The following is a 15,740-nucleotide window of genomic DNA, read 5'->3' on the forward strand; positions in this document are numbered from 1 at the left end:
CACCAGATGACATCATACACTCATTTGTATTGGCTGCTCAGGAAGTCGCTATCCACCAGACGACATCATACACTCATTTGTATTGGCTGCTCAGGAAGTCGCTATGCACCAGATGACATCATACACCCATTTGTATTGGCTGCTCAGGAAGTCGCTATGCACCAGATGACATCATACACCCATTTGTATTGGCTGCTCAGGAAGTCGCTATCCACCAGACGACATCCTACGCTCATTTGTATTAGCTGCTCAGGAAGTCGCTATGCACCAGATGACATCATACACTCATTTGTATTGGCTGCTCAGGAAGTCGCTATGCACCAGATGACATCATACACTCATTTGTATTGGCTGCTCAGGAAGTCGCTATGCACCAGATGACATCATACACTCATTTGTATTGGCTGCTCAGGAAGTCGCTATGCACCAGATGACATCCTACGCTCATTTGTATTGGCTGCTCAGGAAGTCGCTATGCACCAGATGACATCATACACTCATTTGTATTGGCTGCTCAGGAAGTCGCTATGCACCAGATGACATCATACACTCATTTGTATTGGCTGCTCAGGAAGTCGCTATGCACCAGATGACATCATACGCTCATCATCAATATATGCACGCCTCGGCATAGCCGGTTTTAATATGAAGTGCTGAGTCCGCCCGACCGAGCCAGATTAACAATTACAGGTAAACAATCGTGCTGCTCTCAGTGGAGGGGAGACGGGATGTCAGTGCATTCTTTATGATAATTTGCTATTATCCATCGCTGTCAGATTAAAGATGCTGTGGAGTTTATGATTGGTTATTTCTTCATTCCTAGTTTACATCGTAATTGTGTTTGAAGTTAAATGACCTATGTTGGATTATTAATTATTGAATTTAGGAATTATGATCCTTTTCCTTCCAGATAAACCAGTTTAATCTATCCATAAAAGATTGGACTGCAACTCCTGTCCTTGCTCATCTGTCCAAACAGACAAGCCATAGAGAGACGAAGTCACACCCACTTCCGGTTTATGCATATACACCAAGAGATTTCATCTGCCATTCTTTTTTCCCATTACTTGACGCGCGAGAGAATCCAGCTGGCTTGCAAGGTTATTTTTCCATAGACATCTATCTATTATTATATATAAATTTGGCAATGTGGGCTCTGTCTGTTGTTTGTTTCAAGAATTTTGGCCGGCCACAGCTATGCCGTTTTACGCGTGATTGGGCTGAAACTCAGGGGGTGTAAAGAGCACCCGTGTGGGTGACCTGACAGCCAGATTTTTTAATTAGGGCAGATGAATTGCCCTAATTGCCCTAAGGCTGATAGTGATGATGTCATCACTTATAGACACACGCTGCACTTTGTAGCACGCACGCACACACACACACACACACACACACACACACACACACACACACACACGCACGATTACACGCTCACAAGTACATACGCACACACAACATATATGCAACCTCTCACTCATCCATAACACGTACATACTCCTACACATACACACTCACACGCACACACTGATACGCAACTTTGTAAATTGTTTATGGTTTTTCTATGCACTTTTAATGCTCTTAATGCACTTTATTTTAATGCACTTTGTTTCCTGTGTTGTTGCTCTGATTTTATATCCTTGTTCTTATGTTGTTTTATGTTGGGGACTACGGATGGAAACTAGCCTCATGCTAAATCCGGCATTTTTTACACTTCATGTTCATTAATTATGCTTTGTCCCTCCCAAATAAACAAATAAAGTAAAGTAAAGTAAAGTAAGTGATGTCATCCTTGGGTGAGGCTATTATAAATTATGTGATGATGTCATCAGGGATGATGTCATTAGTGATGCCATCAGTCTGAGGCTATTATACCACATGGCAAGCGAGGCTGCACAGCGGGTGAGCCTAGGAATCGAGCGCGTGAAATTGCTAGTTAATAATAACAGCAAATGTTTCACCAACACAAAACAATTTCCACCTACTGCAGCATCCTCCCCCACACAGATTGGGGCCTGCTGCAATGCTGACAGGCACAGATAGACTACCCAGGCACATTGTATGAGTAGGCATTATTATTTTTATAATTATTTTGCATTATCCAATTAATTTAGACTATGTTTAAGGCTTTGTTAAAGGTGGACTTTCTTCTCCCTTGGCAGAGGGGACGGCGCCATAGCGCCCTCTAGTGACCGGCCGCCACTGGTAATATAGCTACTTCTAATCGAGAATAATGTCTGATAAAAAAGTTGTAAATGACACTGGCGTATGTCAGTCCTTGTCTGGTCTTTTACTTGTGGAAGAGGTGGAGGTGAAAAAATAATGAGAAACCACACTAAATGGGTGATATCATGGGGTGACATGTTCAAGGGACTTTCCTGAAGGCACGTCGTCGTGAAAATATCTGTGTATGGGAATTATCAGATGGGATGAAGTTGGAAAATGAGCAGAGCGTTTTCTGTGTGCCCTCTCTTCACCAGCTGGCCAGTCAATCAGAGTGATTTCTCTCATCAACGGCTGCTGTCAAAGCCGACTAGAGCAAACGGAGTCGGACAGCCCGCAAATACTAAGGCGACAGATGCCCAGACATGGCCGAAGCCCATTAATCGGCTGTATGTGTTCTCAGCTTAAGGTGACGTCACTAAACTTACAACTTTGTGCTTCAGGCGTATTTTTACGCGGTGCAGCCACTTCTATAAGTGACTTTGTGTGTCCATCAGAGCACGGGATGTCGGAGGGGATGTCGGTATTGTAGTGTTCGAGGTCTGAGGTACAAACCTTTCCATGTGGGCCGAGTGTTTTAATAAACTGACAGCATCCATACTGTCAGACTGGAAGTCATCTCGTTGTCAACTCATTACTAGATATCTCTATAAGTTATAGGTGATAACAGAACATGGTGTCAGAAGGATAAAGCCATGCGACAGCGGTTGGCTTTACCGAACAGCGCTAACGAGCCTGTAATCTGCACAACGGGGAAACGATTAAAAGTCTGCGTGTGACAGTGGCGTTAGCCGAAGCTAACAGCGTATTAACATTAGCTCAAGGCTCATAGACAACAACGATGGACAGATTTGAGGTACCACCACCAGAAAAAAAGTCAGAGGAATGGCTGAAGTGGCTGAAAAGATTTGAAAGATTCAGGATCGCTTCTGGGTTGGAGTTGCAATCAGATGAAAAGCAGGTGAATAGGCTAATTTACACCATGGGAGAGGAAGCAGAGGATGTACTGACTTCACTACGATTGAGTGCAGAAGAAAACAGTGACTACGATACAGTGAAAGAAAAGTTGGATTCTCACTTCATTTCCCGAAGAAATGTAATTTTTGAAAGGGACAAATTCAACAGCAGACGGCAGAAAACGGGAGAGACTGTGGACAGTTTTATTACCGCACTCCATTGTCTGTCTGAACACTGTGGATATGGCGCATTACATGATGAAATGGTGAGAGATCGTCTGGTGGTCGGCCTGAAAGATAAGACTATCAGAACAGTTGCAGATGGACCCTGAATTTACTCTCCAGAAGGCAGTTACCAGAGCCCGTCAGAGTGAACAAATAAAGAAGCAGCAAGAAATGGTGAAAAGTAATTTTCACAGGGACATGGATTAGCACACGGACAAAATAAAGCACAAGCAGGACAGCCAGGCAAGAAATTGCCGTGGAAAAGGACATCTGGACAATCACACTCACAGTGTAAGAGGTGTCGTGATATGAAAGGTCACAGTCACCGGCAGTGCCCAGTCAGAGAAGCGGCATGCAATTCTAGCCCATAGACTAGATTCCCATCCGGGTGGCCAGATAAGTACAGAGTGCCACACATATTACAGCCGTAATAGCAAGATGGCCTGCTACTGAAAGGCAGTAGAATCGTGATAGCGCAATCACTCCAATCTGACATAATGTGCAAACTGCATGAGGGACACCTTGGAGTCACCAAATGCAGAGAGAGGGCTAGGCAGTCAGTGTAGTGTCCGGGCTTAAGCAAACAGCTACAAAAGGAAGTAGAAAACTGTGATGTGTGTGCCCGCCAAATAACCAACTTCAAAGAGACATTGCTCCGTACAGAGTTCCCTGAGAGACCCTGGTCAAAAGTAGGAGCAGATCTTTTTCAGAATGGGGACAAACTGCCCATCTGCCCATTTATTGATGTGATCAAACAAAATTGGTGTGACAGAACTAAAACTTTTGGTCTACTGCTCCATGTTCAGACAAGGTTTTGGATGAGAGTCTCATTGCCTTACCAACCAGTGGGTGACGTCATTCCAAGATGCCAAGATCTGTAACCTAGGCCCATCCGGGGTCTGTGAATCCAACTCTCGCCCCAAGTCCCGCTGAAGTCTCGTGAGTTTCCTGCTGACTCCTTTGTCTACCTGGCTATTGTCTACCAGGAATCACCGCGCACCTGTCGGGTATTAAATTCCTGACACGGCCTAACTGTAACCGGGCAGCTCCACTCCTGAGCTCCTGCCCCCTCTTCTCAAAACAAAACATGAAAACCCTAATATGGTTTATCTGTATGAAATGCAATGTTCTTCAAATGAGAAGTCAGTCCAGTATCGTTTCTCCAAAGTGAGGTTTATTCTCAAAAAGTAGCATGATACAGATGATAGATTCTGTGAGAGCAGAAGGATGCTCTCACAGAAGGCGACGCATGTGTGTAAAAGCCCCAACAGTGTCTTAGTGAAGCCCTGTTTTATACACTCTTGGTCAGTCAAAACACATTTTCCTGGCAAGAATGTCACTTAGCTCATCGTGTCATCGTGACCTGGCTCTACTGCTTCAGGACAAAACCATTCAACAGAATATTGCTCAATGCTCAGAGACACAGTCTCTGAGATGATTGGAGTCTCCGGAGATGATCCTCCAAACATAATTTTTGGCCTTCAGTGTTATTTCCCAATCTTATGGAACATAAATTTGATGAATGACCATATTTTCCCAAAAACATATTGACGACAAACTGGTTGAGCAATCTGGTTATACAACATGCTCAACATGTTTTTTTCACAAACTGGTCCACGAAACAGGGTGCAAACCAACTCTACACCCACACACCGGGCCCATTTCCCCGTGACTATCGACTTGTTTCCAACAACGGATGAAGAGCTAATTGAAATTGAAGAGCGGACGAGGAGAGGGAGAGGGACAACAGGCCAGGCGCGAACAAGCGATGCACTGCCGAGAACAGAGGAGGAATGCCTCTGTTGGATTCACAGACCCTGGATGAGGAAACCGAAGCTGCCCGAGGCAGCCCGGAGGAGACTAGACGGATTCCCGTTAATTTATGGACGAGATATTATAAGGATATGAATAGCGTTTGTCAGATACAATAGCGTCACATAGCATGTGTCAGGCTGCGTGTCCACATAGTGTTTGTCAGGCTGCGTGTCCACATAGTGTTTGTCAGGCTGCGTGTCCACATAGTGTTTGTCAGGCTGCGTGTCCACATAGCGTGTGTCAGGCTGCGTGTCCACATAGCGTTTGTCAGGCTGCGTGTCCACATAGTGTTTGTCAGGCTGCGTGTCCACATAGCGTGTGTCAGGCTGTGTGTCCACATAGCGTTTGTCAGGCTGCGTGCCAACTTAGTGTTTGTCAGGCTGCGTGTCCACATAGTGTTTGTCAGGCTGCGTGTCCACATAGTGTTTGTCAGGCTGCGTGTCCACATAGCGTTTGTCAGGCTGCGTGTCCACATAGTGTTTGTCAGGCTGCGTGTCCACATAGTGTTTGTCAGGCTGCGTGTCCACATAGTGTTTGTCAGGCTGTGTGTCCACATAGTGTTTGTCAGGCTGCGTGTCAACTTAGTGTTTGTCAGGCTGCGTGTCCACATAGCGTGTGTCAGGCTGTGTGTCCACATAGCGTTTGTCAGGCTGCGTGTCCACATAGCGTTTGTCAGGCTGCGTGTCCACATAGTGTTTGTCATCTTTTTGGTGTGGAAAAGTCGCTGCCTGGAGTGCTGTTTATGAGGAGAAGTGGATGATGACGTCTCCTGCTAGCTTACCAGCTAACTAACTAACCACCTGGTTAACGTATAACATAACATTAGCACTAATAGCAGTACCAACAACAATACAGTTGTAGAACAAGCAAGGCTTACCAGATGGCAGATATTTACATTACATGTCTGGTATAATCCACACTGCCTTTATGATCACTGTTACAGTAACATAAATTCAATGATTAGCCTACAACGTCCTATTTCTCCATCACCCGGCTGGAAAAAGCGGTTCACGTCACCCGACTGTTTTGTGAAAAGTGTAACATTTCTCAGTGTTTGAAAGTGTCACCGGCTGCAGCGCCTTTCTGGCTTTTGTACACCTTGTGGACACTTCCAGTTGCTCTGGGGGGAGGAGCTAACCTCTCCCAGACCCTAACCCTAAACCTAACCTCTCCCACCCCCCACGCCTAAACCTAACCTCCCCCAGACCCTAACCCAGGGGTGGGCAATTATTTTTCATGGGGGGCTACATGAGAAACCCAGATTGTTGCCGGGGGCCGAACAAATATTGTCATGCCGTAACCCATGGATGGGTAACTTTGATGATAGAGAGGGCCACAAAAAATGTTTTGCTGAGGGCCGAACGGCACCAGCGTGAAAAATTTGGTGCATTTGAAGCCACGTTTAGAGGAATAACTCATGTTAAATTAACAGTTGTGATGTCATTATTCAGTCTTAACCACCAATATTTCATCCTTTTCTCACTCACTCCTATGTCACCACCTGCTCTCAGGGCTTGAAATTAACTTTTTTGACCACCTGCCAATATGGCTGCTAGATTTTAAAGTTACCAGCCAATTAGAATTTCCACTAGCCAAAATGTTTTTCTTGAAATAAATCAGAATATGAGTGGGTTAATTTAAGCATAAGTATCAGTAAGTGGCCCGGGATGATCAAAGCCTGTGTTGAGGGTCACACGAACAAAAATGCAGTTTTGAAGCTAAATAAATCCAAAACCAATGAGTTAATTATTTAAATTTCTAATTCAATGTAGCCTTTTAGTCATAAAGATTATTGAAAGATATTCCATATTCCAGACTGAAATGCTATAACAGAAGTGGAGTATTGGCCAGAATGACATGAACATTTGGACACTTATTCAGCGGGTATCTTGCATGTTGTGTTCAGGTGCACTGTGTAAAAAAAAAAAAAAATTGCAATTCCATCGCGGGCCACACAGGTGGCGCCCGCGGGCCGCATCCGGCCCGTGGGCCGTAGTTTGCCCATGTATGCCCTAACCCAAACCTAACCTCTCCCACCCCCCATGCCTAAACCTAACCTCCCCCAGACCCTAACCCTAAACCTAACCTCTCCCACCCCCCACGCCTAAACCTAACCTCCCCCCAGACCCTAATGGGGGAGCAGTTGACTAATGGGGGAGCAGTTAGGCTAATGGGGGAGCAGTTGCCATAAGCGTCAAAGATGACTTCCATGGGTTTACATTGAGTTTAGTCGGAAAGCCCAAGTCGTGTCATGGGTCGCTCAAGGGTACCATGTTAGTAACAAGCGACGCACAAGGGACGGGACAAAGCGTCAATATGCTACGCGCTCGGAGTGAGAACGTGTTGCATATTACAACATGGCGCTACCAGCCGCGTGAGGTACAATGTGCTTGCAAGAGATGCTGTACATAGGATCCCACGGGGTTTATGAGAAACCAGCCAGGCAAGTTACCCGTCGCCCCTAGCCTCATCAAGGTAGGCCAGAATAGGGTCCCAGATATTTGAAAATCTCTCAAGTGAGTTGGTCCTCAGGAACCTGAGACGGGACTCTTTCTAGGGTAGCATAGCTAGCCCAAAGAGTTCTAATGGGGCTAGATCACCCGGAGCTCTCTCGCCGTACGGCCTCTGCGTGTTTTTCATGCAGCACCCACTCCTGGAGCCTGACGGACTACCTCCATTGACTATGAATGGAGCACAGGGGGGGTGTGCAGAGCGCTGGATCCTGTGCGAATCCAGCCTCAGTTGCGATTTCCCCTGCACTTGCAAAATGTCACAGTCCATAGATTTAGGTCACAGTGATGTAAATGAGATATTTCCTCCAAAGGTTAATTGGAGCCAGTGAGGGTATGTGTGTGTGGTGATGTGTAGACAATACAACTGTTCTGTTACTCTATTCGTTGACTTGCTGCATTGACGGTTACTTTTTCTTTTTTTTTATAATTTTTTCCCCGATTTTTTATCCCATTTTATCCCCCATTAGTGCTCACTTGATTTCTCAATCCTGGTTGCTACTCCATCCTCTGCCGATCTGGGGAGAGCCGAGACTGGCTCCATGCTTCCTCCGAGACATGGGCAGTCAGCCAGCCGCTTCTTTTCACCTGCCAGAGGAAGCTTCACCGGTAGGACATAGCACGTGGGAGGTTCACGCTATTCCAAACAGTTCCCCTCCCTCCGAACAGGCGCCCTTAACGACCAGAGGAGGAACCACATTAGCAACCAGGATATTGCATGTTTTTGTGAAGGGGGTTCCTATATGAAGGGACCCCCCGGGAGGCACGGGGAGAACATGCAAACTCCACAGAAAGGCCCTTTTGACGACCCCACCCGGGCGGTGGGCACTCGAGGACATGCGGACGGGCACACATTCCTTCAGCGTTCACATCGTCCCAGGTGGGAATCGAACCCACGACCTTCGAGCTGTGAGGCGATAGTGCTTACCACTGCACCGCCGTACCTCCCGCATTGACGGTTACGCATACAAATGACTTGTGCATGTCCTGAGAAAAGAGGCGGGCTCTGAGGAGTGGGGATTTATGATGGAGAAAGGGTCGTTTGTCATTTTGGATACACGCAGCAGAGCTCTTAGCCTGAAGAGCTCAACACATACGGAACCTGTAATATGTCGAAACAGAATCCAGAGATGCCAAAAGGGAATACAAAGGCACTGCATCCCCCAAATGAGTCAAAATGATGGATTACTTAGGACCGCTGATGCTCTAATAGAGTATCACCACCATGCCGGTAAGGGGAAAAGGCAATGGGATTTCTTATTGTACCTGCCAACATTGGGCTGTGAAAAAGAGGGAGATTTTCTGGGGTATCGCTCAATGCCTACCCTCAACGCCCCCCTCAAAAAGATGTGACATGTCCTCTTTGCTAGTTCTGTGTTTTCATGCGTTCCTCTCATGATCAGCGTTGATCACAGGTATTGTCAGATCCACTCGGGTATTACACATAATGATAAACAGACCTGGGGCCCGTGGTGATAGAATAGGACCCAACCCGGACCCAATTGACCATAATAAATGTGGAACCGGCCCCGTACGCGTCTCGAGTCGGGTCCCGAGCCCTAGGGTCCGAATAGCCCTGTGAAGACCTCTAATTCGGTGTTTACATAGTCATAGTGAAAATGGTCAGAAACCCTGGCGGGGAAAGTGTTAAATGTGACTTTCAGAAAACGCATCAGAAGATGACGATGACTTGGAGCAAAAACTAAAATTAAAAAGCGTGGAGATTTCCGCCCGATTTTTATTTTTTATTTTTGCTCCAATTTAAATTTGTATGGTCACTGACGATTCAGTACACCGCTGGTTGGCTTGGTTCCAGGTTTAAAACTTGTTATTAGGGACGGGCATTTGAATAAATTTCCATAATCAAATTGATCAATTGATCACTGATGTCATCAGTGATGTCATATGACTGACGATGTCATCAGTGATGTCATAAGGGGATGTCATAAGACTGATGATGTCATTAGTGATGTCATAAGGGGGCACACACACACCCGCACACATGTAAACTTAAAGGAACACTCTGCCCATTTTCAACCAGCTTTGTATCATTAGAACATCAGTAGTATATCAGAAAACTGTAAACAGTTTTGAAGTCTGTCATTTAATTTGACAGTTATTGAGTGTTAAAGTGTGGACCAGTGACATCACTGGTCCACACTAACTCAAATGAACAACTCATTAACTCAAATCAACTCTCAATAACTGTCAAACTAGATGAATGACTTCAAAACCGTTTACAGTTTGAGAGTTGATTTGAGTTAATGAGTTATTAATTTGAGTTAGTGTGGACCAGTGATGTCACTGGTCCACACTGTAACACTCAATAACTCAATGCTTTTTTTTTTCCCCCAACCCCCTTCCCCTCAGGAGGTTTTTTTTTCCTCCCACCAGGCCGTTATTGAAAATAAGAATTTGTTCTTAATTAACTTGCCTGTTTAAATAAAGGTTGATGATGATGATGAACTGTCAAATTAAATGACAGACTTCAAAACCGTTTACAGTTTTCTGATATACTACTGATGTTCTAATGATACAAAAGCTGGTTGAAAATGGGTGGAGTGTTCCTTTAAGGGCAATAACATTTTGTGAGCAACACACACCCGCACGCACCAATAGGGCAGGCGAGGCCATGCAGTAGCCGAGTTGCTGCATATATACTGTATATAAGCACCTCGCGCGCTCGAGTCCTAGGCTTGCCCGCTGTGTGGGCTTGCCCGCCCTGCAGCTCGCCGAGCTGGCCCAACCAACTTGCATACACAGCTCGACCGCTGTGCGGCCTCGCCTGCAGCTCAACTGCTGCGCGGCCTCGCCTAATCTATTGGCATGCACAGCTCAACTTTGCATCACTGATGACATCACTGATATTCAGTAAGTGACAGTGATAGTCAGTGAGTGATCAGTAGTGAGAGAAAAGTAGAGTCTGCACATTGCATATAGATTTCACTTCATTTATTTGTAGACATTTAGGGCTGACATCACAACTGCCTGTGACATCACAGTTCAGCAATTGTGCGCCATTGGCCCTTCAATCAGCACCTCTTTGAAAACTTAATTTGCAGTGTGGCCTGCTTGCTGTCCTGTGCATTTAGTAACAAAACATGGCTACCTAACTAACCCCAACAGAAGCAGATCAGAAAACAAGTAGGCTTCATACGAAAATATGAGCAAATATACTTACATATAATTTATATAATATACAAACAGAGGGAATTAGAAATAAAGGCCTGCAAGCAAGCGCAACAATCTGAAAAGTAACCAAAATGTCCTTCAAGTGCAGCTCTTCTGAAGTAGGACTCAATTTGGTTGGTCTCTAACCTGTTTCCTTTTCCTCTCTCTCTCTACTGTCTTCCCAGTGAGTATCACTTCTTCACCCTGTGCACAGAGACCAAGTCCCAGAGTGTCAACTGCTACTGGCCCAACCCGCTGGTAGAGAGCTACATCATCCGCATACACAAGCACTTCTTCTCCAACTGCACCATAGAGCGGGTGGTGTGGGTGGACCCGCCAGACGAAACCCTCACCCTCCTCATCCTCATCCCTGTCTTCCTCACCCTGGCCATGATCGCCCTGGTGGTCTGGTGCAGCAAGAGGAGTGACCTTCTGGCTTAGGAGGACAGGGTTAAAGGTCTTCAACCTCTCCACTAAAAGAATACACTGCTTCTAGATCTGAATCTTTAAGGAATACACCAAGTTTTTGATCAACTTACCTGTTAAGTAATGAGAACATAGACACCAAAATTATCCATGTGTCTCCGGTAGATCACGCTAACACTTATAATTAGTTGGACATTAGCATTACCTCAAAGAAGCAAGCCTTAAAAATCTATTAAAAGCTGTCAGTTTTTTTTCATACGAGATCATTTGTGGTATACTGTATAATTAACTGAATATAGCTGAGTTAGCCATGTTTATTTTTGAAATGTTTCAGATGAGCACTGTTTTAGCTGCACACGGTCTCCCATCAACCACGATATCCACTTCTTATGGAAACAGGGAAAGTAATCCCTCCTAGTTCAAAATAGTATGTTAATTGTATGTTTTGTGTACATTTGACCAATCTACACAGACCTTCTAGACTTAACTGCATTAGAGACTGCTTACCATTTAGCTTTAGAGCTGCTGCCAGTTCTAATGTTCTCACTTTGAGATCATGCTAGTGGACAATGATCTACTGGGGCCCCATAGATGATTTTGGTGTCTATTATGTTCTGATCGCTGCCTTAAGTTGACCAACGAGACAATCTCCCAAGAACGTGGCTTATCCCTTTAAGCTCACGGATCTAGACCATGGATGTTGGAGTCTCATCAGTACTCTGTATAGTTGCGAAAGGCCAAAGTATCCACCAAGCATCACAGACAATTAATGAACTCTTGACTGGGGAGAAATAAGACTTCCAGAGGACTGCTTTGCCAGCATTTACTGAATGCTTTCTAATGAGGCTGTATGATGGCTTGGAAGGACCAAAAGAAGAAGCCAAAATTGGAGTTGAACGAGATGGTATTCCTTCTACAATTGAATTTTCTTATCCTATTAACCTATCACTGGGTTACTGAATTGACTATTACCAGTGGAAAGGATGTATATGTTACCCAAAATCACCAAAGGCAACTCTGAGACCAAGATATTTCGGGACTTGAATTTCTTTCTGTGACTTACTGAACCCCAAGGGACTGTTTTCTAACAGCATAACTTATCAGACACTGTTTAATAAAATATTGTATATTTACTCACAAAGAGGGATTCTCAATGGAAAGAAACTTTGGGACATTGAGACCTGATAATGTACATGTATCTTCTCTACCAGTGCCATCTACTGTATCTGCATTGCCACTCCAGTTTCACTCAGATCAGTGCCAAACACACACTGATGCTTTGAAATGAATTCCTGGGGAAGGCTTGGTTTAATGTATTTAGCACTTCATCGGTCTTTGCACCAAAATCCTCACCAGCCGCAAGAACTAAATCAACCACTGCTTTTTTCCGCCCAAAGCTTTTTAAATAATTTTGAAGGAGTGCATTTGTCGGCTTAAACTGTCACTCGCTCTGCTTTCACCTGTTACAGTATCCATTAGTGCGGATGCGAGTGGAGTGGATGCCTTCCCCCTTGAAATAACAATTTTCAAAACCATCCTGTTTGTAAAACTGCCATCCTCCTCTTTCATGGCACTAAGATGAAGAATGTAGCACATCTTGAGTTTTCAGCAAAAACGAGGGCGAGGAATGCATCTGCATTCAGGGATGGACTGGCCGTCGGTACTACCAGAAAAATTCCCTGTGGACCACTCTGGGCTGTTTTTTTGTTTTGTTTTTAAACTAGACCCGAATCTTTTCAGGGATGTCAACACAGAAGAGCATTCTAACGGTGAATTTGACAACATGTTCCAGTTCTGAAAAAAAAGGGAAAAGAAAAAGACAATTAAACAACTGGTTCATTTCATTTTAACACCAATGTTTCCCAGGCCTTCCGGCCAATCACAGAGCTTGAAAACTCCACGCAACCAGGAAGCTGGGCCACCTTAAACCAACACACAATAAGCACAGACAGTTTAAACCGCAGAGCTGACTGAGCTGGTTGTGTTGTGTGAAAATGTAAAGAAAGAATCTAGACATTCTTACGTATTTTCAAACCAATGTGAGTGATAAAGCAATGTGTTCAGGTAAATTTAACTTGTAAACGGACAGACATTTTTACATTTTCACATGATCCATCTTTGTAACTGAAATTATTTGTGTAACTATTGCTACATGCTAAGGAGAGTGAAGGAATATGCAGCTATCTATTTTATCTTATCTAAACTTTAATGTATAGTTATCAAACAAGCTCCTGCTCACCTTATGTTCTTGTGCATCTGACCCATCCAGTGGTCCCCACCCTCATGAAAAAGTACTACTGAATCACTTACTCATCACTACTATACAATATCTACAGAAAACCTACTGTTCCACTACTTGATTGCTATTGAGATGTATAGTGATTTATGTAGTGGTTTCAGTAGTAATGAGTAGATTATTGGGACCTTTCACTACTGATCACTACTGATAATTACTACATAATGACTATTTAAATGACTGCATGATTACTACTTAATTACTTCTGTCTCACTATTTGGCTTTTGGGACTATATAAACACTACTCATTCCTTCACATGTATTATTTAATTACTACACACTGCTTACACATTTACTACTGTATGCCTTCACAATCCCTATGGAATTACTACATCCTTCTATATGTGTAGTCTTTTATCACTAATGATCACCATTGAATTTCTTTTCATTTCTACACCATCCCTTTTGAATCACTATTGAAAACGGACACATTTGCTACTAGTTGCCTATTCGGGATCATGCTATATTATCGTGCATATAAATGATTCCTACCAAACAAGAGTGAGCTTACACAAGCTTGATTTCAAATATATTTATTACAGTGAATATTGTCCTATTTACACTTTATTTTTTTTTACTTTGCCTTGACGATCTTCAGAACATCTTTTTTCCTGTAGTCACACTTCCCCATCACGTAACCTATATGAGAAATGCACGGAACAGCCGCCTTGGCCTCACATTACTTTCACTCTGTAAATAAGACCTCCACTCACACACAGAGTCACAGACTTAGATTAGCTTTAGCTAGCTAACGCACCATGCTAGACTTGATTGTGGTGTAGGAAAATGCCTTCTACTTTATTGTGCCGTCGCTGTCACAGTTGGATTTGTTGTATTTGGGTGTTTTGAGCCTCTTTCTTGCTGAAACGGCTCTGCTTGACATCTCTTTAGTTTACAACATTGAAAAAGAAACATTTAGCTTTGCAGTTGTCGTGAACTCTGTCTAGTTTGGTCTTGTCCTTTCCTACTGTGCTGCTTCCCTCCACAGCTGCCCTCAATCTGGCTTTGTTGGCCCTGCCCAAGTAGTAGAACCTCTACTTGATCACTACTTAAAATGTGTGTTGCTGTAGTGTTGTGACTACATATTCACTATACAAGCAAGTATAGAACATCTACATTATTACTATTTAAAACATTGTAGTGTTGCTGTAGTGTTGTGACTACATATTCACTATATGAGCAAGTAGTAACACCTCTAGGCTACATGATTACTATTTAAATGCCTGTGTAGTGAAGCAGTCGTTTTCTAACAGCTTTTTCACTACTAACACTAAGTATCAAAATGCACTGCTTGATTACTACTGAAAACACTACTGTTTTGCGACAGAACTCTTCTGGTGTGTCGTGAGTAGTGTATAAACTACAGAATCACTGCACCATTGCTACATGTCACTACATAGCCACTACTACACAAATAGGGTTTGTGTAGTGATTCAGTAGCACTTTTTCATGCGGGCAGCCACAGTGCAGCGCCTGGGTACCAACTCCACTTCTTGGTTAGGCGGATTGGCAGGAGAATCTGATATCTAACATCCTTAACATGCATGTCTTTTGAGTAGAGAATTGATTTTGTGCTTTTGTTACAATATAAACTATAAGGGTAAACAGCTGGTCCCCCATCTTCCATTCTGTCTTCCTCACTATCAAATTGTTTGTCCCCATAAGACCCCACCATCCCCCCTGAAATGTGTGTACAAATCGACTACTGTGTCTCCGTTGAATTATTGTCTGGAATGAGCTCCTAAGCAAAAAATACCCTGATTAAATCTCAAGTCTCCCTCAAAGTCATCTGTAGCAAGTTCCTCATTACTGTATGTGAACAAAGTAACGCAAGAAAGAAGACAAACGATTTACAACACACCGCTAATACTGTAGGTTGTCATCTTTGTGGATGTTTTGCAACCCTTTTCGTCCTTTGATTTAAAGTCAGTGAAAACCTCGGCTCACCTACACTGCTTTTCACTTCACATATATTTCAAGATGGCTTTTAATTTGATCACAAACCATCCTGACTTATTAACACTTCCATAAGAAAGCCAGTGAAATATTACAGTCAAGTCAGATGGTCTCAAGGTCTTCGAATTCCTCTGTAAAGGTCTTATAGCATTATAACCTATATAA

At 43.8% G+C, this 15,740-nt stretch overlaps 1 protein-coding gene across 1 annotated transcript in view; it reads left to right on the top strand.

The window, feature by feature from the left end:
- LOC310772473 (receptor activity-modifying protein 3) overlaps positions 1-11,338 on the top strand; it is a gene marked incomplete at both ends in the record, with an annotated part of 92,399 nt that extends 81,061 nt beyond the window's left edge. The window contains one exon of the mRNA XM_083632297.1: positions 11,083-11,338. Coding sequence (XP_083488423.1) covers positions 11,083-11,338 — 256 coding nt within the window. The remainder of the gene's footprint in view (positions 1-11,082) is intronic.
- Between the last annotated feature and the right edge of the window lie 4,402 nt (positions 11,339-15,740).

The sequence above is a fragment of the Poromitra crassiceps genome (assembly GCF_964638095.1).
Source record: "Poromitra crassiceps genome assembly, chromosome: 2".
Taxonomy (NCBI): Eukaryota; Metazoa; Chordata; class Actinopteri; order Beryciformes; family Melamphaidae; genus Poromitra; species Poromitra crassiceps.